Below are 23,314 nucleotides of genomic sequence, written 5' to 3'. Positions count from 1 at the left end.
ATATAAGCCCACCCATGAATACAAAGAAATATTTAGGCTGCAAGTGTTGTAATTCTGCAATTACTAGGAAATGGGAAAAGTGTGTTCAAAATAATCGGCAAGCTGAGTCAGTGTTGAGTGGAGTTTCAAGTGTCAAAATATCCTTTCTGTACAGCTTTGTACCATGAATCTCATTTCAAGAACATCGCTGGATGTTCTTTCTGTCGACAGAGAAAGAACAATTCCGTAACACTTAGTATAATTACACTTTAATGAAACATTGAAGTTCTTCCTAAAGTGTTACAAAGATATAATACATTTGTAATATAAGTGTAAAGGCTCGACACTAAAATGAAAAGACTTAGTAAAAAATACAGATTAAAAGTTACTGCAGCAAAACAAAGTCATTACAATTACACTTGTGGATTTTTTTTTTTTTTTTTTAAAGAAAACCAGCAGTATTGACTGGCATATACAGACAAAATAAAATACAGTGAGAGTTTTCTTCCTCCATACTGTATTCAATCAAGTAGCACTGCAACAAACATTGATTTCATGCATAAGTGCAGAGAGGATTTTAAACTCTGCATATAGTACTAATTTCAGCTTTGGTACAGCCCCATTTGCAACACATTCCTGCCAAACCCAGAGATTCCCGTTTTCTTCTAGGATACCTGGCCCAAAGATAACTGTTTGATCCCATGGGGTCTGCAATTCTTGTTCCTCCCCTGTCCTTCTGAACAGCTTCCTCTACCTGGTGAACAAGTTCTTTGAAGTCGTCTGCCACAGGCGCATATTCATTATAGTCGTTTAAACTATACAAGTCCTTAAACGTCTCCCATCCAAGAAACGGGCTGCTTCTCTGCAGCTGCTCCACTTCAGGACCCAAAACTGATTGCAGCTTGAAGTTTCCCAGTAGTTTGTTACTTGCTGTTCGTGCAGAATCTGTTTAAAGAGAAGACTTTAAGTTCAGACTGTAGGAGTATCAAAAGGAGCACGTAGCTCTAAGAAACAGCAATAAAACCCGTTCAGTTAGTAATAAGCAAAGCACTGTTATCTAAAAGAACCGTCAGTACCGCAGAGTCTCCACTCCATGATTTACTTATAGCTTACTTTTAGGGGAATCTTTATGTTTTAAAGGCTATGCTGCCTGTTGGACATGGAGAGCACACAGCTACAACTGTGACTGAGGTATAGACATCCTATCACAACTGCAGTGTTACTGATATAGAAGTCTTGATATTTTTATAGAAACAAAATTTTGTTGTAAAGACACGTACACAGAAACCACACAGTGCTATGTCCTGTGGCTCATGAATTAAATTAGACCACTCCTCTCCCATGCACAATTACACAAACTAGCATCATATGAAGAACAAATGTAGGGAGGACTAAATATTGGACTCAATAAGCAAATACTGTAGGCAAACTGCTTCTTATAGATTGTATTTTTCTATAGCTATTTTCAGCTGATGCTTTCCACTCATTTCTTTCATTTCTCAAGGCACACCATAGGCTTGCAGAATTTACTTAGAAACACGCTTTGTCTCGCTGACTGAAGTGTTCCCCAAAATCCACGTCTGCTTCCTTTCACCTCTACTGTTTCTCTTGGTTTTACTTCTGCAAGGCAAGTGGCATTGCTTACTTCAGCTAATGTGAAGAAAAGCAGCTCCTTCAATTCTTAAGTTAAAAAAATCCAAAATAAATATTTGTCTTGTGATCTTAATGCTGTTAACATGTTTGTTTCAGAAAGCTGAAAGAACATTATAAGATCCAGTGAATGTTATATTTACTTTAATATGGCTAATTAATATATAGAAGCTAACTTTCAGATATAACAGCTGCCTGAATATGTACAAAACCAAAAGTGGTTGTAGCTACTTTACTAATTAGACAGTAACTGCTATTTAGTAGTCTTTTGGAGCAGGGAAGACTTTTAGTTAGACAGCTTGCAGCACAGTGGGGGCTCCTTAGTGACTGATGCTCTCAGAAGCTACCGTTAATAAAAAGGAAAACAAAGTTTGCCAGGAAAGAACACAATCCCAGCAGAGGCTGTACATATATAATTCGTTATAATTACAAAGGTAACTTTTGTCTTCTACTCAACCTGTCGGGAAAAAAAACAAGCAAAAAACTCCCAAGAAACCCAAAATACTGCCTTCATTAACTGCCTGAGGCCCAATGTTATTTCATTAACAGCATGTTTTAGCGAGAGAAAAGAAGGTCTTCCGTTGCACATTTTAGCCATAATTCCAACTTTTGCCGTTATTAAAAATGTTATTTTCACTATTCAAAATATCAACATAAATGAGAGTTATCACTTAAAATTACTGTTACATTACTGTAGTTTGAGAACACAGCCCAAAAAACATTTGCTTACACTTTCTTAATACATTGGACTTGGAACACACGACAGTTAAATTCTCTGAGGAATATTTTACCCATTAACTGTTTCACCAAAGATCCCTAAAACAGTTCTTGCTGTTTAAATTGTAACCGAAAGCACCAGAGAGTCGCACCTGTCCTCCAACGTGCCACTCTTTTGTACAGAGCAGCACAAGCGAGTGATAAAAACCTCAAACGATTCCACATCCAGTAATGCCCCTAGCACAGCCCAGGAAGACGAGGAGCCCGGCCTTAAAGCTCCTGGCAGAGAGGGAAAATTGAGCCACGTCTCCCCAGCCCGAAGAGTTACCGAGCTTTGGGAAGGGAGCGAAGCCATAGCGAGAGGCACTCCCTACCTCTTCCAAGGGAGCATCACACCTCCCTCCACGGCCGAGAAGAAAAAAATGTGATCTATTGTTTGTGGGTTTGTTTTTTTTTTTTTAATAAAAAGAGTTCAGTGAGCCTCGGCCGCCGGCAGGGCTGCTCAGCCCTGTGCAGAGCCGTGTCTCTGAACAGACCAAAAACTTTGCAGGTTATCCAGGCTAATAACGCCCCCGCGACTGCCGTGTCTCCTCTTCTAGATTTGCGGGTTTCCCTTCAGAAGTCACGGGAAATGCCGACCAGCGTCGGGAACGAGAGGGAAAGAGAGGGACGGGGACGCTCCCACCGCGGCTCAGGCCGGGAGGAGCGAGAAGCGCCGCGGGGCGCTCGCCCTTCCCCGCTCCCTCCCCTTTTCCCCCCATTTCTCCTCACAGGATCTCTCCCGAGCGAGGCGAGGCGCCCCGAGAGCCACCTCCGCCCGTGGGGCCGGGTACGCAGCGCCATCGCCCCGGGGCCCCCTGACAGGGGTGTCCCGTCCGGCGCGGCCGCTGGCCTCGCCCCGCCCAGCCCCGCCCGCTCCGCGGACACTCACCGGCCGCGGGCGCCGGCTCCATGGCCAGCACGGAGAGCCGCTTCCAGCGGGACCCGCCGCAGGTGAAGATGACGGCGCGGATGAACTCCCGGCCGCACAGCTTCACCCCGTAACCTTCGCCCTCGCCCGCGGGGAGCACGGCGGCCGCCGTGCCCCAGGCGCTGGGCTGCCCCGGCGGCGCCGCGCAGAGCAGCAGCGCCGCGGCGCAGAGGAGTCGCAGCTTGGCCCCCATGGCGCCGGCCGCCCTCCCCGTCCCCGTCCCGCTCCCGCGGGCGCCCTCCCGAGCGGACCCGCCGGCCGCCCAACCGCCTGCGCTCGCGGCCTCGAGCTCAACTGCCACTGCCACTGCCGCCACCGCCCCGCGTGCCGCGCGCGCCGCCGCCGCCTGCCCGCCCGCCTCCCGCCTTTTATGCGCTGAGGGCGGCGCTGAGTCACCGCCCCGGCCCCGGCCCCGGCCCCGGCCCCGCCGAGGGCGCCCCGCGCCGGGGAGAGCCCCCTCCCCGCCCCGGTCCCGCCGCTGCCGCCGGCAGCTCCCTCGCCGGGCGGTCCCTGTCCCTGAAACCGGCGTCGAGGCGCCCTCGGGCAGGACTCCTTCCTCTTTCTGCCCCTTGCTTGCTGTCGCGGCTCCTCACGCCTCGGTGAAGATGCACCCCACCTTCGGCCTCCCTCCTCGGGCTGCCGGCTCCCCACCGACCCGGAGACGTGCTCCATCCCCTCCGCCGGGCACTCCGTCTCGGCTTTTCCTGTTTGTGGTCAAGTACCAGTTGCCGATGCCCTCTCGAATGGCTCTTGAAGTGTGAAAAACTTCTGCTCATCTGTTTTCTCCCTTGCAGGTCTAGAATCTGCATAACTACTCCTACATCCTAAAAATGTTGGCTGAAGCAAAAAGGCAGAAGCAAGTAAAGTAAAATAAACGCCCTCCTGCAGAGCTACTTAAGCCGTGGACACTTGAGGTGGGATTTAAAAGCCCAAATTCCTCTCAAGTTTGTCATTCTCAAGACCCACGTTCAGTGGCAGCCGTAGGCACCCAAGCGTCAGAGACACCTCGGCTCTAACGTGTGCGTCCTGGGGATGTGGAGCTCCACACCTATGTGTTTCACCAGCAGCCCCAGCAGGCTCTCACCGACAAGGGTGGCGTTCTTCAGGCTCACCAAGCAGAATTATGTGCCCTGTGAAAGTAAAGGTTGCTTTTGTGGGTTTTTTCGGCACAATAGGACAAGAAGTGGCTGCTGTCCCCTTTTATAACCAGTCATACTGTGGAAAACCAGAAAAGTTCGTCTCTCTAAAAATACAATGAAGCTGTTGTCCTTTTGCATGAGGGCTATGCTTTCTATCCCAAAAACTCAACCTAGAACGAGAGCACAAAGAATACATGCATCCACAGCCTAGCGTACAAAGGTGAATGATTCACCTGTGCTGGCAGAGAAGACATAAGACTCCAATCACCTTTTCAAGGAGGACTTGGGTGTTTTGCACTGAGCTGGATCTAGAAAGAGGCCATGGAGGGCTAGAATAGTGAGCAACCTGCAAAGTTGTCTGTACTTGGACTTTCTTTTTGGTCCAGTCTTATATGTTTTAGACAGTGGTACCACTTCAACAGTAGATGCTAACTATCATCCAGGCTGTTACTAGGATGCAATCCGCAGAAGAGGAGGCTGCCAATCTGAAATTCCTGAAGAACAATACCTCGATCTGTTTCTCCCTCAAAGTCTTAACTGCTGTTCTGTTACAAGTTGTGCAGGGGTAATCACAACTTGCATTTTTAAAGAGAGCAGCAGCTTGATCTTGTGGTGTCATGGACTTTTTCTGAAAATACCCATCACATCAGGTGAACTTACTCGTGGACGGTAAGTAGTCTTTGAGGCAAGGGAATTGTTTTCAGTGACTGGAGAGCTGTAGTCGTGTGCAAGAGCACTATCAGAACTTTACGGGCAATAAGGAAGGTGCCTCCTGAGTCGGGCAGTGACTGACGTCGTGACTTACTTAGCTCGTAAACTAATATAATTTATTTTATACCCTACTTTGATGCCTATGCCCAATATTGGATCCAGTCTTGAAAAGCAGCAAAATGTTGGATATGTCTTTCTCAGTGTTTTTACCAGGGAATTTCGAGAGAGGTCCCCAAATAGCAGGCTGATTTGTCAGTCTAGCTGGAAAACTCCTGACTCTCTACATGCTTTAGTTTCAAATTTAACTGACCATCAGTCACTGTGGCACCATATCTAACTCTCCCTAAGCAAAGGCAGGCATTATGATGCCCACCTTTAGGGGTTTTTTTTGTAAGAACCTCATTTTTGCAACTGTCTGAAGCACGTAACCTCTGACTACAGCTGCTAAATGGAAGCGCTCAAGAAACTGGAAAACAAATAGTTCAAAACAGTTTTTCTGACCTCACCCGCTTCTTCATCAGGGCTACTGAATGTGAAAGACAATACTTCTGTGTGTTCTGTCGTGCTTGTTGGTAGGTGATAGAACACGAGTTGTCAGAAGCCTTGGAGGGAATGTCTTTTCAAGACATTCATAATTCCTCAGGGGGGCCCACACTGCAGCACTCTTCATCACTCTTCTTGTTGAAAAGCATAGGCTATGAATGCTCTCTTGCTAGGATTAAAGACTGCAACAACAGGCAGCGAGTTAATGAGTTTTATTAAGGATCATATCTGAATGAGCTGGCAGTAGTTTGACATTGTTTAATGTTACTATGCTTAATGCAGTTTCACTAGTAGGGTGTATTGCTCAGTATTTTTCCTCCAGCCATATTTTAGTAACATTGCCTTTGCATCTAGGGCTTTCAACTACATCTACTGTGATTTGAATAGTAGGTTATAAAGAAACTTACTATGTTAGTCATATAACTTTAAATCATACAGGATTTTATACAGAAGAGCCTAACTGGCAATCTCTCAGTAATTTGCCATGAATTTAAATCAAGTCAGAGGCTAGGTTTGTTTATCTGTTCATCATAGCTAGAAAAACTACTTCTATTCAAAACAATACATGCAGAAGAAAATAATTTGAATACAACTGATCCAAAGTAACTGTCCACCTTCTTACTGTATTATAAAGAAGAACAGACAACAGCAGAGCAAAGAAATGAAATTCCATTCGTGATCTGTAGGATCTTGCAAGACAAGTACATCAGCATCCTGTCTCAATGCAAGTATTTTGTATTTTTCAGTTTCCTAAAATAAGGTAAAGATGACTGTGCCATTTCTCTCCCTTGCACTAAATTTTGAATCTGTTGGCCCATAGCAATCAAAGTTTATAGAAGGTAGAGGATGTTTCATGAAAACGGGTGGCTAAGTAAAAAAGATACCCTTTAGCAATACCTTGATAGCCTTGAATACCTTGAATGAAAGGCTTATTCACATGTTAAATGTCAGACAATCTACACAGAAGGTAAGACATAGGACAGAAATGCACAGGCTTCATTCATCTTTTTTCAGAGACTTATTTCAAATTCATGCAATTCACCACTGCAAGAACTACTTAGTTTTTGAAAGCTACCCAAACATGAATTTAAAATATTTCTTAAGTTTGCTTAGTACCAGACAGGATTCTGCAAGAAATGTGAAATACCACTCCATGCGATTGGTGACTAAGAACCAGTGTTATCCAGCTATCTTCATCAGATGATCATGGGTTTTAGAAAGCAGTTCACATGTAAGAAAGCTAATTGTTAAAAAATGGAGAAATCCAAGCATTTTTATATAATGAATTCCAAGACTGATTAAGCAATTAAATAATAATGCAGAAATGATCTTTATTCTGTATGTCCATGTAACTGCTTTCCCCTTCTACTTCTAAGCGGTGATATGCAGTCATAGTCATAAAATAACTTCAAAATATTTAGGAAGGGGCTGTAAGAATCAACTTTCCCTATCGTAAGGAAGGGTTCAGAAAAGTTAAATCTTTCATCCAAGGAATGAAGGAAGGGGCCCAAACTGGACCCTTCAAAGTGACTTTGCTTGTTTCTCAACAATACTCATGTATCCTATCAAAACCAGATTAACAAGAGAAGTGTGGGGCAGGCAGTTGTGGCTCGCAAGTAGCGTGCACTTTCTTGGATTCTAAATAAGACATATCCATAATGAGAACACAAAGAGTTTAATTTTGACATCCTAATCATGACTTACTTCTCACTTTCACAGAAGAATCCTGCTCCGAGTGACACTGATTCAGGATACATGGCTATCAGACATTAGGACCAGAAAAACCAACAGGATTAAGGTGGTAAGAGTAGTGCCCTCAGGTCAGAACAAGCTCCCCCTGCAGTTATTCTTCTCTTCCCCAGTGATTCATGAAAACAAAGACAGTTGCTGTGATATATTAAAGTAAGTCTTACAGCTGAAGCGAGCTGAGCACCAATGACAGAAGGGAGCAGGATGTTCTAGGCGTTTCATTAATTTATTTCTATGAGTACAACTGGTATGATGATTAAAGGCAACTTATGCTTGTGCACGCCTTCCTAGACAATTAAAATCACTGCCTTAAATCCTAAACGGCCGAAGTGTAGACCAAGCTATTATAACCAAACAAGCTATTATAACCCATTTTATCACTCTGCACATTAAAAAGTATCACATTTTAAATCTGTTACAGATTGTATGCGTCATTAACATGCAGATGACAGAACCAATTACAGAAGTGATTGAATGCAGAAGTGAATGCACTTTCAGAAATCAATCTTACACAGCTACGGAAACTGTGCTATTAATTTCTTCTATGCTCAGAAGCTTTTGTTTTATTATATATTCACCTGTCCTACTGTAACAATATTCTAATTTTAGTCAAGTAGTCTTCAACAACAGATTCGGGGCATTATCTCCAGCTGGAATTTAATTTTTAACTCAACAAATTGTCAATGCAGACTTGGGCTTAATTCATTATTGGATGCTTTTTGAGCATTTGTTTTTCATTCCACGATTAGACTAATGCTAGGGGAACTTCCATCCAAAACAAAAAATAATCTGTTTTTAAACAAGATTTCCAATACAGAAAGATGAATTTTTTTGCCAAGTGTAACATCAGAACACTAAAATATACTAAAATTATATTCTCAGTATATACCATGCTAGAGTAAAGGCATGCAAAAAATCCCTCAGTTTTTCAGTACTTGTAAGGCCCCTTGGATCTACCCATTACAAAAACATGTATTAATAATTTTGCTTGCTGTTAGCCTAAGTTAATATTCATCTTAGTAGTGAAACTCTGATTTCATGTAAACAAATTATCCTGAGTTTCAGAATGTCAAACAAGCATGAAAAAGATTCAGGAAATAGCTACATAATTTGTTTTCTCTTTTTGAGAAATTATCTCTGCTCATACTTTAATACAGTTTTTCCTACGAGTAAAACACACAGTTAGCGAGTGACATGTTTACTTCTGAACCTAGTTCTGATAAAAGCTGTTTATTCCAGAATTTGAAGCAGAGATGGTGAGTTTACTGCCTAAAGAACAGCAAATAAGTGTCATATTTTTCAAAGAAGTTGACTGTCTATTTCTGACTTCAAATTGAGCTGTGCATCCTTAAATATATTTGCAAATTATGACCACATTTATACAAATTTGTAACTACCAATTAACTTATTTTTGTTGATTATAGTGAGTTTGGTCAGTACCAGGCATTTTTACTACAGATGAAAGTTATTTTCAGACTCTAAATAGACAGTGGAAATTCAATATTTCGTTCTAAACAAGAAAAATATACTACAGCAACAATGGATCTTTTCAAGAGATACATACAATATGAAAATCATTGCTTTAGAAAGTACTGATTTAAAAAATGAATTATATTTTGATTTTATAAAAGCTCATAATTTTCTCTAAATTTTCATAATTAATTTATGTCCAAAACCAGTATTACAATCAGATTTCAGATACTAAGCTTTAATACTATCTTCCTATTTTTCTATGAAGAACTTGCTCTGAGATCTTCTGATCTTCTCCAGATCTTCATAAGTGAGCGGTCCTTTCGGCAATTCTAGCAAAGTGCTCTGTGTGTCCAATATGTTCTCTGCTTCACCTGAAAAAAATAAAGAAATTAGATAAATTTCCTCACCCTTACTGTAAGAAAGCAAGGGAAGTAAAAAAAAAAAAAAAAAAATTAAGAAACTGATTTAGCTATTCTTGTTTGGGCCAGAACAACAAAATACCAGGTCACAGCTATGTATTTTACAAATGAGCTGATGCCAATATAGCATTAAAGTTGTCTTTAAGGAATTTTGGACTTGTGGGATAACTGCACACGTAAGTGTTTGTCTGAACTGAATACCTGCCTCAGGCTGCATTTGTTTCAAAGAACTTCAGCCAAAACAATCAATTGTGCTGTTGTTGCCATTTCTGTTAGCCCCTTTCTCCTAAAAACTACACTGCGTTATAGTAATGTTTCACTTAGAGATGTATTATACACATGCTTTGGAATGGAGGCATGAGATACAGCATGGACTTGGCATCACCATGTACTCTGTACCAACTCCATACTGTATTTGACCAATTAGGAGTCTGAGAAGAGGATGGATCAGACATACACATAAAAGTGTACATAAGCTTTAACAAGTAAATTCCCTGTACACAGTATCCTAGACATGCCATATTTGGGCACAATTCTTCTTCTTGTCTCAGGCCTAGGCTAAAAGATGTCAGGCTACAGGCAGAAAGTGGGTAGCACCAGGACTTGAAGAAGCATTGGTCAAAGCATACTGCTCACAAAAAGATTTGCTAAGACAGTTACCTAAACATGCAGTCTTAACAGCATAGCAGGGAAATGTTGTAGGGTGCAGAATGCTCTGGGTAGGGCTGGAATGAAAACATCTAGGACACAGAATCCAAAAAACAAAGATACAGACTGAACATCATACGCAAGTTGTGGTGGTCTGATTGTGATATAAGAAAGGATAAAGATTAGGTAAAGAATGTGTTTGTTTTGGCTGATGCCATTTGGTACAATGCCAACAATCTTGTTTACCTATGCCTTAACTCCTAGCTTGACACTCATTGTGGCAGTGATTTGAAGCTGTATTTACGTGCAATAAACCCGACTGAATATTGTAATGCAGTCAAGATTGTGGTCATTCTTTAAAACAGGCCTGAATGTTGAAATCTCCAACTGCAATTTTGGTAGTATTACAGTGCTTGGGATCTCCACACATCTGTAATATCCAACAGGACAACACTGGTTACCACTCCCAGTGGTAATAACACAATGTCAGTCAGTTGCATACAGCACCGTCACTCACATGCACTAGAGCAGATTGCCCAGTCACCATCCTTCTCACATGGCTCAGGACACAAGGAGCGAGCTACCTAAATCTTCGAAAAGGTAGCTGGAGTTTCATTGCTTAGTGGAGAAGTTCTGTGCAGTTTGAGGCTGGCTATACAATCCCTCCCCTCCTTTAATCATTTGTATGAAAAACACCAGCAATATGTACCTGGACTGGGAAGAAAAGCAGAACAGCAAGGCCAAGAACACAGCTAGCAGGTCCGTGACTGATTCTTAGTGTTCTCAGCCATTCAGAAAAGATAGTGCACCTGAGGGCTGTTTGGTAACCCTGCCATCCCCAAGAGATTCAGTTCTCATACATGGCCCTAGCACACTTACGGCTTTTCAACAGCACAAGCAGAACTCAAAACAGGTATTTCCCCCTATGCCCTCAGTTTTTGCTTTAATTAGTCCAAGCTATATAGGAGGAAAAAAACCCTCTGATTTCAATGTGGGAGAATAAGCAAATCATGAGAAAATGTTTGGCCAAGTAGGCTAGAGACAAAAGAAAAAATTAACTGTAAGCAAGATCAGAGACAAAATGCCTGGTGAAAGAGAAATAGAGAAACTTTCCAGGGGTATAAACTGATTCCAAAGAATGAAGGACAGCAGATGCAGGGCTATTTGATCAAGGTGGTTCAAATACAAGGAAGATTGTGCAGCACAGAAATAATTGCAGATTAGCTTAGGAGGGGGAATTGGCTGTGAAGTTGAAGATAGGCATACCCTGGAGGAAAGAGACCAGTTCAAGAGGGAACAATAAAGGCAATAGTGTATACATTCATTATTACACCACAGAGATGAAGCATGGCATGCACCAACAGAATACACGGGCAAGCAGGGAAGTGGTTGAGAAAGTAGTATGGGAGTGGACCCAGGGATCAGCTGAGTAATAAGATCAAGCATTGTGGCTGCAGGTCAATTGTGTCATAAAAACTTCTCTTCAACTACTTAATTTTAATCTTAAAATAAAAATAAACTCCTGAACCTGATTTCCACATAATTACGAACCTTTTCCTGATTTCCAGCCCAGATTCATTCAGGCTAGTCCACTTCCTTTTATTCTAGTGCTGATATTAGTAATTAGTTTAATTTCCTTCTCTTACTTTCCTTTATCCTATCCTCTAAGCAGGATCTGTAGACCCAAATCTCTCATGACTTTTTACAAGGCTAAACAAACTAATCACTTCATTTTCTCTTGTAAGGCAGCTAATAATTTTAATTCTTCAGTAATTCTAGATTCCTTATACAGAAGTGATCCAAATTATGTATAAATTTCCAAGGAAGGTATTACTGTTTTTCTGCATCAATACCTTCCTATCTGTACTCTCTATTTGTACTAAAGTTGTGGAATATCCAACCCTGGAGATACTCAAAAGCCATCTGGACATTTTCCTGGGCAATTGGCTCTAGGTGATCCTGCCTGAGCAGGTGGGTTGGACCAGACAACCTCCAGAGGTCCCTTCCAACCTCAACCATGCTGCGATACTAGGAAACCTCACTTGATGTTTCTAGACTTCGCTTGACTCTCGTGATTTCATCACAATACTGGATCAAACTCATTCTGTGATCACCTAATACATTCAGGTTTTACCCTTTTTCTATCATTTCCAGCTGGTGAGCTCTGATGGTAGAAATCCCTATTAGTCTCTAGCTTCTCGCTGACCTTCTTATCGAACTGAATCCTATTTTATTATCTCAGTTCTTCAGGTCATCAGTTCTTCTTGTACTACAGTTTATTTCTTCTCTGTTGATGACACCAATCAAGTTTGTCATCCACAGATTTGGTTAGTATAACCTACCCATAATTTCAAATACAAAACAAAAGCAGATCCAGACCAAATCTTGAGGAATATTGCTAATAACCCTGCTAAAGCCTAGCCTTCCTCTTTAAGCACAAATCTTTGACATCATCTCTACTCCAATGCCTATCTGTCTACTAATTTCCATGTCCTTCATGCTAACTTAATATTCATGTGATACCACACTAAATGCTTTCATGAATTTATAGTAGATCTACCACATTTCTTTTGGAAAAGAGAAAGTATTTTCCTGGAAATGACAGAGTTAGTTTGGCATGTTTCATTTTATCTTATTGTCCATTTGGTTCCACAGCTTCTTTTCTCCAAAACCTTTTCACAAGCCTTGCATATTGCTGAAGTTGCCCTAGTGGATCTGAAGTTATAAAGATGACTTTTCCTATTTGGAAAGCAATAGGATACCACATTGCCCCTCTTCAACCTACAGAGGACCACATGGTCCTCAGGAAACGTATTACATACTCTTGCAATGGGGTTTGCATTATGATGTGCTCACTCTTTCAAAATTCTGGAATGAAAATAACCTAATTTTAAAAAAAAAATTGTTAACAAATCCTAAATTCCAAGTGTTCCTTCTGCATTGTATGTACTAATCTCCTTTTCAACACACCGATTTCCAAGAGCGACCCAGTTTTTCTTCCTGTGCTTAGCTGCCTCTTCATATTAAAATCCAAAGAAACGTATTCAGTGGGGTTTAGGAAATGGTCGCAGATATATATTGCTGCATCACCTAAATACATTTGCACCTGTATGCAGCAGGAAATATCTCAGAGTTTGTCTAATTAATCCAGCATTATTTTCAATGAAGTACAATGTCTCCTTCACTAGGAATCAGAGCTAACAAATGCACCTCCGTAATCCTCAACACCCATCACTTAATCAGATCTACCACTGGCAACTATGAGGCAAGACCCCACTTTCTGGGACTCACCTTTCTTCTTCCGTCTTAGCAGGGCACTGTGGCAAGATGATCAGCTGACAACTGTGTTTGGTCGTGAAGGTATAAGAGCATGATTCCTGTCTGTATTCCTTTATCTGCTCTTATCATCCCTACCCCTTGCCGAAACAGCAGCATCGGAGTGCAATATGGAAGGAAATCACTAGATCTGTCATTTCTCCCAAATATGCAATGCTTACTTCAGCTGTATTTACAGCCTTAGAATTCACATTTTTTGAAACAAGATAGGAGAAATTAACAAACAGTCATAACTGGAGGGAAAGGCTGTAAAAGTAGAGTGAGTACTCTTGACTGGGGAAGTATCTGATTGTAACACAGAAGAAAAGAAATGAAAGAGTAAGACTTTTGTCCAAAAAAAAAAGAGAAAATCTATTGAAAGTTTTCTTCCAGCCATTCTAAAAAGAGGTTATCTGAAATACTAAGCTTGGTTCTATGGGTGAACCCAACAGACTTATATACACATACCTTTTATCCTTTGCAACAGTGTCCCATAGCCCATATCATATTGATAGGCAAATATAAAGCTTAAGGGAACTATTGGCAGTAAAACTCCTGGGTTCTTCTTTTTTATTGCTCTGTTTAAAAAAAAAAAAAAAAAAAAAAAGAAGGAAAAAATAAGATTATTTAGGACATTCAGCATATCAGCACTGTTAGTTTAGGTTGACCTTGACTGTCTAGGACTTGTGTATCCTTCTACAATCTCTAATCAAAGAAGAACAAGTCTTAATTTCCTCAGAAGCATTCGTCTTCTGGTTGCCTTCTTGCTCAACTATCAACCCCAGGGTATTTAAAAAAATGCTTCAAGTGAGTTTTGAACGTACCTAACAAAAATGGGATTATCAAACTCATCATGCTTATATCCATCCAGCCACATGCAACACGTACCGATCAAGATACTACGTTCAGTTCCAAATGCATCTGAGTCCACAGAGAATGCATAATGCATAAGGTGCATTTAATCTGTACTATGTACACAAACCCACAAATATTTCCTACAGTCCCTCTAATCATGCTATAGCACAAGAAAAACATATTACCAAACAAAAGCCCTATAAGGCAAGTGCTTCCCCATGCCCTACAGCTTTATTAGCCAAGGTTTCTTCCCCTTGGGTGAGTTTCTTGATTCAGATTTTAAGTGAACAGATTTCAGAATATGTCCACTTGTTCACTGACATATTAAAAAACCCAGATGACGGAGGATTTGTTGCTCATTAATAGTTCATTAAATCACAATACAGACAAGAAAACAGCATGGCTTTTAAACAATCCCTCCTGTTCCACACACAACTTCTATTTTATACTGAACTTTTGGTACCTCAGCTGTTATCATTTTATTGTCAGCTCACATCTCTGCTTTTATATAAGTCTGCAGTACAGACATAAGCAAAACCCATCCGGAAGCAGACAGAAATTAGAGTCACTTTGTCCTTTGATCAACCTCTGAGCAGTTACTGGATAAAAATAACTACCTGCTATAATGCAAAAGGGAGATCCAGCAATATAGAAATATAAATGTAATACATTTATATTTTCTGTTAGGAAATAAACTTCATACCCAGCTGTTAAACCTACAGCAGCAAGTCCAAAAAATGTCCCAAAATATTTGAGAAATTCGCGTGTCCAAGCAATCTGCATGGCTGTTTGTCTCTCTCTCATCTGGTTCTGCATCAGTAGTTGCCTTTCCAGCTAAAGAAGGGAGAGAGGTTAAACAAAATTAAGTCATCCATTTATTTTAAAGACTGAGTCAATCTCTCATTGGCCTATAAATCCAAAACACTAACTGAGAAGGTTTCTTTTTTGTTCTTTTACTTCAGTCATTCATAGCTTTTGATTGAGAATGGTCTTCTTCAGTAACAACTCAGAATAGTTTATACCAAGAAAGCATTTATGTCAATTAGCAAATGCTTTAATGCAGAATCTTTCTAATGCTACTTCTCAAGGTCAAGAAATCCAACATACCAGTGTTAGGTTTTGAGAGCTCCCCAAGTCCCAGCAGCACTCCCTAGGTTAAGGTTCTCTGATCTTTGCATTTCCATGGTGATCCAAAGAGTACCATCTAGCTGCTTTCCAATTTATTCTGCTTGATTTTAATTTAGCTGATACTACCTTTAGAGTCAGTCTTGACAGCTCTTTGCCCTTTAAGGATTTCTCTTCTTTGTGATGCATCATAAAGCTAATAACTCTTTTGAAACACCATAGCTCACAAATATAGAAAAAACGCTGTGAAGATACCAGATATTTTAAAGATACTGGAATACATATCAAAAGTACATGAGAAAATACTTCTGTAAAGTTAAAAACAATAATGCAAGAAGTACAATCTAGACAGTATATTCACACATCAAAGTACAACTTTCTATCATGCATAGGAATAAAAAAGCACACTATTTGATTTTTTTTTTTAAATTACAAGCCCTATCTAAGCATACTTGTACATTTCCATTAAATAAGTGTAAATTTAGTATTTCTTAAAATTTCCTCTCTACTGTACCAAACACCAAAAAGAACAATGGTCTTTCCTCCTTAGAGTGATGCAAAAAATAAGAATTGTGCCAAAAATAAGCAGTCTGAAAACAGACTGCAGAAGTTAGTTAACACAATAAGAAGTTTGCTTCTTCCCATTAATGTTTGTAACTCATTTTTTGGGAAAAAACAGAATACCTGAGTTGGTATGTCTAGCCTAGCTGACTTGCGTAAAAAGTCCAACAAGGTACAGGAAACAGAATACTAGCTGCCTAAAAAAGTGTATTCTAGAAAAGAAAGAACAAAGAGCGAATTCAGAAAGTTCTCTCCTCATGCATCTGTAAAAGAAATTAAATCTGTTCTTTTCTCCTGCTTTCTAATTCAAGAATAATTTAAAGGATTTGTAATTACTTACGGTTTCCACCCATTTATTCATCTCCATTACTATTGATTTAGCCTGAACAGAACAATTTCTGTTAAATTGTTACTAATTATTTCTTCAGACTATGTTGATCTTGTTATCTTATTTACAAGCTCATTTAGTACCTAGATAGGTAGAATTAATTTTTTAGACAGCATAATAAAAAAAGGACAGATCTAATTACATATAATTGTACACAGTAGGAAAAACAACATTCACTGTAGTCATAATACTGTTTCATCTGCTTGTCTTTCCTCAAGACTTATATTGCAATTGTTGTTCTCAAAAAATATCAACAGGCTCTACCTTCCTGATATCCATAATTTTCAGATCGCTTTTTTCAGAAGAAGTAATTATGTAATGGCTGACAAACCACTTAATAAAATATCAAAATAATTACATTTTATTTTGTCACCTATGAGACACTTGGAAATTCTAAAGTAAACAAGCATGCTGCCTGTTAATTAGCCCCATTGCGGTCCCCAATACCCTAAGCCTGGTAAATTGCTGAGGGTTGACGTGACAAGATAAAATAATGACATGTAATATCAATTTAATGACCTCTATTTTCCCCTTCAATTTGATTATGTGTGTAGTTTGCACACATGTGAAAAGTATTAAGGGATCCTTTGTTTGTCTGTCAGCACAGATAAGGAGCCTACGCTTCCAAGATGCACAGTATTACCCTAATGAGCTTCAATTTGAAGAAGTACATGGGGAGGAAGTGGGACAAGGATATGCTGACGAAATATAGGTCTTGCTAAAAGGAAACTTAATGGAGAAGAAGAAAAACAGACAGTTTAATGTGCACAGAGCGTAGAAAGAAGTAAGCATGGAATAAAAAGAAAGCTGTAAGTTTAAATCTACAAGAGTAAACTAAAGGATCCTAACAAGATTTCTTTAAAAACAAACAAAAAAAAAACCAAAAAACCCACTCACACAAGTTATACTTTGATAGCTCTTTAAAACCCAAGGACTGAAAGAAAAAGATATTACTAAGTCACAGACACTAAGGTCAAACAAACACCTTTCTGTAGGAGCCTGTCGTATCAAATTTCAGAAGCCCAAGGATACTTTCATGTATACCTACAAGTAATTTATATAAATACCTTAGTATAAATGAAAACATGTTTTGTATATTATAAACAACAGCCAGATAACATAATAAAAATTTTTTTCATATTCTTTTCTAACTAGAAGGACCCTTTTTTTTTTTTCACTTAAAAAAAAACAGTCCTCAACTTTCTACATGGTACCCCATCCAAAAATAAGGGCGGGAAAAAACACATAGAAAAATGCTCACAATTCCTTTCCTTTGAGCCAACTTCTTCAATGTGGATGTAAAATCTTACCTAGATGAAACACAATACTGTATTTAAATTAATTTCTTAAAAAAAGATGTGCTGGAGGGAAGCTTTAGACTGATGAATCTTAGAGATGAGCATTTTATGTGTACTGGGGGAAATGTGGCATAGCCAAGAAAAGGTTTCAGAGGAATCTTAATGTACAGAAAGCAGTGAAAAGTAGATCTAGTGATATTTAGCTAAATTAATAATTTAATTCTTGCTACTACTGAAGTTGCATGATGTTACAATGAACAGTTTACTATACAAGATCTATTTTGTCCATAAACTTACAATGTAGCACCAAGAAAGCACTGAGATGTTTTTAGGGATGCTAAGTAATCTACAGTACTGCTGCAGAGGTTTGTTTTTAAATCGATTTTTATTTAGTCATAAGTTATAAGGAGAAAATCTGATGACAACACACAAACATCACTAAACGTGCTCCAAAATCTCTCTGAACCTATGCAATCTTATGCCAAACCCAGCAATATCTCTCCCAAATGACAGAAATGCCCTTTGTTCTGTCCTCCTTGATTCTGAAAAAAACTTCATTCTTGTTTTCTATTTCCAAGATCAGTTCTGTCACTTGGCATAGTTTCATCTTGCCAAAACAAAAGACTATAGTGCTGTAGCTGTAGGACTGCAATGGGAATCTGGATAACAAAGAGATTTAGTCAAAGCTTTCCAGGCCAATTCCACACTGACTTCACTAGATTTCAAGCTTTCCTTAAAGAAAAGGAAAGGGAAAACTGAGCAACACTTATGGCCAAAGTTGTCCCAGAACATACTGTTGCATCACACAACTTAAACTTACTGGAATAATTCTAGAAAAAACAGGTTGGAGTATGCCTGAGCTCTTTTCAGAGAGCACTGTAGCCACTGCGCTGCTGAATGACGTGGGTCAATGCTGCCATCACATTCCATGTCTGGGCTCCAGCAAGGCATGTTCAGTACAGCAGGGAACACCCCTCTGGCAGACTCTGACAGAGCACACATAAGGCAGGGCACCGACCTACCCTGTGTCATCAAAGACTGCTTTTACATGTCCAGACTCGACATCTGATCAGCTAAATAGGTTTATGAGCAATGTTTGACAGTAAAAGAGTATACGCATTTAAAGGAATTTTGGATGCTCTAAATTGCAAAATTAAGCACCTACATGGGCACTCAAGCAACTCCTATGTACCTCAATCTTTCAAAATTTCAAAAAATTCAGGGGCAATATCCTTGTGCTTACCCATTTATCATGCCAATCTGAATTGAGTATCTTCAGCTCCGACAGTTTTGAACAACCAGGATACCCTGATACGCTGACTTTACACTGGCAAACAACTATTGGCAGATCATAAGGCAAACTATTACATTAAGATTATGTTAACCTTAAGCAAGTCAGGATTTGAAAGCAGACCTATATAAGGAAAGACTCAGGAGTCCACCACAAAAGATGATCCCAGATTAGATGAAAGATAGAAAACCAAATCATGTTTGACTGCAGTTCAAATCAATATCCCATTTTCAGCTGTTCATTTCTTAGTAATTGTGTCTTATTTTCCTCCACATGTGTTCTGTTGAAAATGCCAGCCACACTGGGGTAGTGAAAGGGTGGAGAAGACTTTTGACCTATTAACATGCAGATTTTATGACAAAGGCCAAGTCCTACTCCCTTAGGACTCACTTTGCAATGACATTTAAGATCACTTCTTTTCCCATTATGGCAGACCAGAAGCAAGAAGAACAGCAGGTATTCGTTTTACTGCAAACCATAACTTCACACATAGAACTTTATAGGTGATAAGATAAAAAAAGATGTGTATCATTCAAACTTAGCAGAGGTGTGCTGTAGTTTATTTAGAATAATCTCACTGATGGGAGAAGTTGATTATTGAGGAAACAAGCCACAGGTGCACATCATACACATCAGGTGAACAACAGTTCACCATCCAAGTGGTAATTTTAAATACATACACCTCCCATCTAAATAGCCATAAAAACTTCAATAGGGACTATTTACATGACTATGCTTGCATAAAAACTATAGGTAAGGGGTCTCAGGTGCAGATTTACCACGGGAGGAAGGGAGATGCTGTCGTTTTCCCAGCCAGGTTGCTGTGCATGGCACAAGAGAGCTGAAGCTGTGATGTGGATGCATGGGTACACATCCAAGCATGCTTTTCTATTACTGTTAAGAAATTACGTCCTATAACAATCAGACCATGTTTTAGAGACACATATACAAGTACAGTTAATATCATAATCTAAAAAAAAAAAACTATATAAATTTCTGCAAGTTTAATTCCATAACGAACAGATTTTCTTAAATGACAGTAGCAACTTCTTTACTGGTAATAAATATTGATTATGTAATTTTAAAATTTAAGTTTAGTATTTCAAAATAAAAGGGGTACTAGAAGCACGTAACATTCTATATTTTATAACACTCTCAGGAGGACCCGATTAGAAATAACTTTCCCATTTTTCTTTAAATACAGCTAGTAGGTTCTCAACACCGTGTGAGAAACTGTAAGGGCTGATTAGCATTTGAAGTCTGCCACATATCAACTGTTATAGTAAAAGGAAATCAATCTGACAAAATGAAACATGACAGATGAAGAGAAGTGAGGCGGAGAGCGAAAAGGTCAGTTACTGTGAAACTGATAATGCTAATAAACTAGTCAGTGGTAACCATGCTTATCATTTCTATTGATTATTCTTCAGACTGTCACAATGATGTCAAACCACAGAAAAGAGCATTTATACCATCATTTCATTGATTAAAATCCAGTGGGAGAAAATTCTCATCTGAAATAATTTAATCAACTTTGACAACTTGCAAAAAAATAAACAGTCCTCTCTGGATTACAAGCCACATCAGCACTGGTAGACAGATTGGAAATTTCTGATACTTTAGACTCTTAGCTTGTTTTCTCTCTCTCTTTCTGCCTTTCTGTTTCATGTTCAGATGCTGTGGGAAAGAACAGATACTACTTTGGTTTTGTATTAAGGTGATGCACAAAGCAAAGCAAACGGGATGCAAGGTGGCGTACAAAGTCTCAACAGAAATGGAAAGCAGAGTCAGTGCAAAATGCTCTCTCCTCACTGTCCATGTGTATTAAATAAAATTTCTTTGATGTATTTTGTGCAGGTCAAGATGTATTTGGAGAGGGGAAGACATAGTAACCACACTTGGATAAAGCCTCTATTTGCAACCTGATATATTTAATGGCTCTCCTGGCAGATACCCTGTTTTCCCCAATCCCTCTAAAATAGTGGGCAGGACAAACACTTGGCTTGAGAGTGGTTGTGGCAGTAAACCTATTCAGGGAACTATATTTCATGTCACTATAATTAATACATAATTATGCTGACAGCCTGGTAAACGGATATTCAGACAGAAAAGGAATTAATCTACCTTAGAAGGAATTATCAGGAGGATAAATGTACACCATCTCTGCTTAACTTCTGAAACTCACTATCTAAATCTAAGAAAAGAGAAACATGACGAAACTGTTGGAATATCCTTACACTCATGTTAAAAGAACCTCCAGTTTTGTCACAGGCTAATCTCTTGCACATCTGTTATAGGCCACGGCTACTGTGCCTATAATAGGTTATTTTCACTTACAGTTTTTCAATGATCAGAGAATCTGAAAGCGTTCTTTAAACAACTAGTAACTTCTAACTTCTGAGTACTCAGAGGCACAATGAAAATAAAGCTTAGTTTTTCAAAAATGTGACAGTCACATATACAAAAACGATCTGCAAATCAATTACAATTACACACATACAAAAGTTGGTGTGTAGGTAGTATAGCTAAGTAACTGCACAAACCCCTTGCAGTAGCAATGCACCTGGCATTTCATAAGCAGACAAAAGATTAAAGGCTTATGTGACTTGTCCTAAGTGTCATTCTTCCTAATTAATGTGCAAGACCAGAAGCTGCTGCAAACGGTTGTTTAGCAAAAATAAGTGGAAAATAGAATAGTGATACTTATGTTTACACCTCCATTGTAAGCCACCGGAGTGCAATACAGAGATGGTAACTTGTAATAACACACAGTGTCTGCTTGGTTCTATGACCAGCATGCACACAGAAGCATCAGGAAATGGGCCTCTAGATCAAACAGTTAAAATAAATCAGACTTAAATGTTTTATCCTGCTGCTTCAAAGCTTGTTTGCAAATATTTTCACATCAAGTACACAGAGCAATTAAAATTATTAGTACTGCAAGAAACTACTCCCAAAAAAGAAAACTCAATTTTTAAAGCTTCCAAGTGCAAACACACACCACAAAATATTTACAAGCCAAGAGCTATCATAAAAAGAAAGGGGTCTCACAATATTAGCCACAAGCCAGAATGAAAACTGCACTGAAAAAAAATCCTTTATATTCCTGTTAGTTGTCAGTAAGTTACTGAAATTACATGCCATATAAAAAGAAAATAACATCAAAAGCACCTAAATCCATTTGACTTTTAAGCTGTGCAAAGGAGAGGCTGAATCCAATGGACTGTGCCACGAAAGTAAGATTTCTTTGCAGTAACCTAGCATTTCCATGCTTCTGCTGTGTGGCCTTTGAGCAACAAACATGCAGCAGAGTGAAGAAGGGTGTCCTCCACCTGCATTTAATAATCTTATCTACAGAGTAAACAAACTTTTAAGGTACTGTTATCAGTGTTCAGAATTCTCAGGAGTTTTATACAAGCTCTATAAAGGCAAACCAAAGTCACTGGATAGCCAGTTATGAAAAAAACAGGTATCCATGCCGTAGGAATAGTAAAATAGATCAAGCAGTGTAAGACAAAGAGTTAACATTACAATATCAAGTCATTTCGAAATCTGACTAATAACTGAGTAAGAACTATTCAATTTATTTCCGTCCCTCAATAATGCCTCTAGGTATGTTCCTTGTGTGCCTCCTAAACCTGTTTTTTAAAAAAGAAATAAAGACTCAGAGCATTGAATCAAAAAAGAAAACCAGAAGAAATGGCTGTAAAATTATACTGCGGTATGAAAGGGTGTTATAATACCAACAAAACTTGCAAATATGATGTTTCTTCCTATCCATTTCAGATTCTGACTTGCAAAATTACTGTGGCTCTCTTTACACATTTTTTTGTTATGGAATTAAAATAGGTATAAGATCGCTTTACTTATCCATTGTACCTCCTGGGCTTTTATGAGTTCTGCTCAATATAGGGTGTCGTGTCGTCCCCCGTCCCCCGTCCCCCCCCCCTTTTTTTTTTAAACTTAGCATTCAAGAAATAGTATTTCATAGCAAAGCAAGTAAATAGCCAGATTCGACCTAACAGCAGAAGACTAAAATGGTAGGGTTGCTCTACTAAGAAGGAAGGAATTATGGAAAATTCATAGCATTAAAGGAGGCAGCTTCAGAAGGCTTTTTTTTTTTTTTTTGAAGTCAGTTAAATCCCCCCAACAAACTAAGCCTACACGTGTAAGGGTTAGCTGCAGGTGCACCTCCAAGCAAGACTGAAGTTTTACCTAAGCAAGCTGCATTCACAACGATATGTACTAGTCACAGATATTCCCCAGCAAAAAGACTGGTAGAACTGATTCCTGTTCACTGAACAGATTTAATAAATATTTGTCTCATTACTGGTGGAGCAATCAGTCTGTTTTGCATCTTTTGCTGGTAGTGCTTGCATGTTAGAAATAGCTATTAAAATCTGCTCTTTGTAAACCACTGCATTTATTTCTTTACAGTGATCAGGCAGAGTATACAATCTCCCAGCTAATACCGACCAAACTG

At 39.3% G+C, this 23,314-nt stretch overlaps 2 protein-coding genes across 2 annotated transcripts in view; both read right to left on the bottom strand.

Annotated features, from left to right (window-relative positions):
* Positions 1–393: 393 nt before the first annotated feature.
* On the bottom strand, positions 394–3,509 carry LOC127027639 (relaxin-3-like). The gene is made up of 2 exons (XM_050913443.1): positions 3,278–3,509; positions 394–924 (listed from the first exon to the last, which is right to left on the bottom strand). Exons 1-2 carry the CDS (start codon positions 3,507–3,509, stop codon positions 557–559), a joined length of 600 nt encoding a protein of 199 aa, XP_050769400.1. The 3' UTR covers positions 394–556.
* A 4,156-nt stretch (positions 3,510–7,665) lies between these two features.
* PLGRKT (plasminogen receptor with a C-terminal lysine) overlaps positions 7,666–23,314 on the bottom strand; it is a 28,326-nt gene continuing 12,677 nt past the window's right edge. The window contains exons 2-4 of the mRNA XM_050913403.1: positions 14,872–15,002; positions 13,782–13,891; positions 7,666–9,302 (exon numbers count right to left, since the gene is read on the bottom strand). Of these exons, the coding sequence (XP_050769360.1) occupies positions 9,181–9,302; positions 13,782–13,891; positions 14,872–15,002 (363 nt within the window). The 3' untranslated portion in view covers positions 7,666–9,180. The remainder of the gene's footprint in view (positions 9,303–13,781; positions 13,892–14,871; positions 15,003–23,314) is intronic.

The sequence above is a fragment of the Gymnogyps californianus genome, chromosome Z (assembly GCF_018139145.2).
Source record: "Gymnogyps californianus isolate 813 chromosome Z, ASM1813914v2, whole genome shotgun sequence".
NCBI lineage: Eukaryota > Metazoa > Chordata > Aves > Accipitriformes > Cathartidae > Gymnogyps > Gymnogyps californianus.
The sequence above is the reverse complement of the archived record's forward strand: the minus strand, read 5'-3'. Positions and strand labels throughout refer to the sequence as shown.

Bases quoted from the DNA above. Each gene is read 5' to 3' on its own strand.
- LOC127027639 (XM_050913443.1), bottom strand. From the start codon at position 3,509: ATGGGGGCCAAGCTGCGACTCCTCTGCGCCGCGGCGCTGCTGCTCTGC. The intron at 925-3,277 runs GTGAGTGTCCGC...CTCTTTAAACAG, and splicing joins GGAGCCGGCGCCCGCGGCCG to ATTCTGCACGAACAGCAAGT.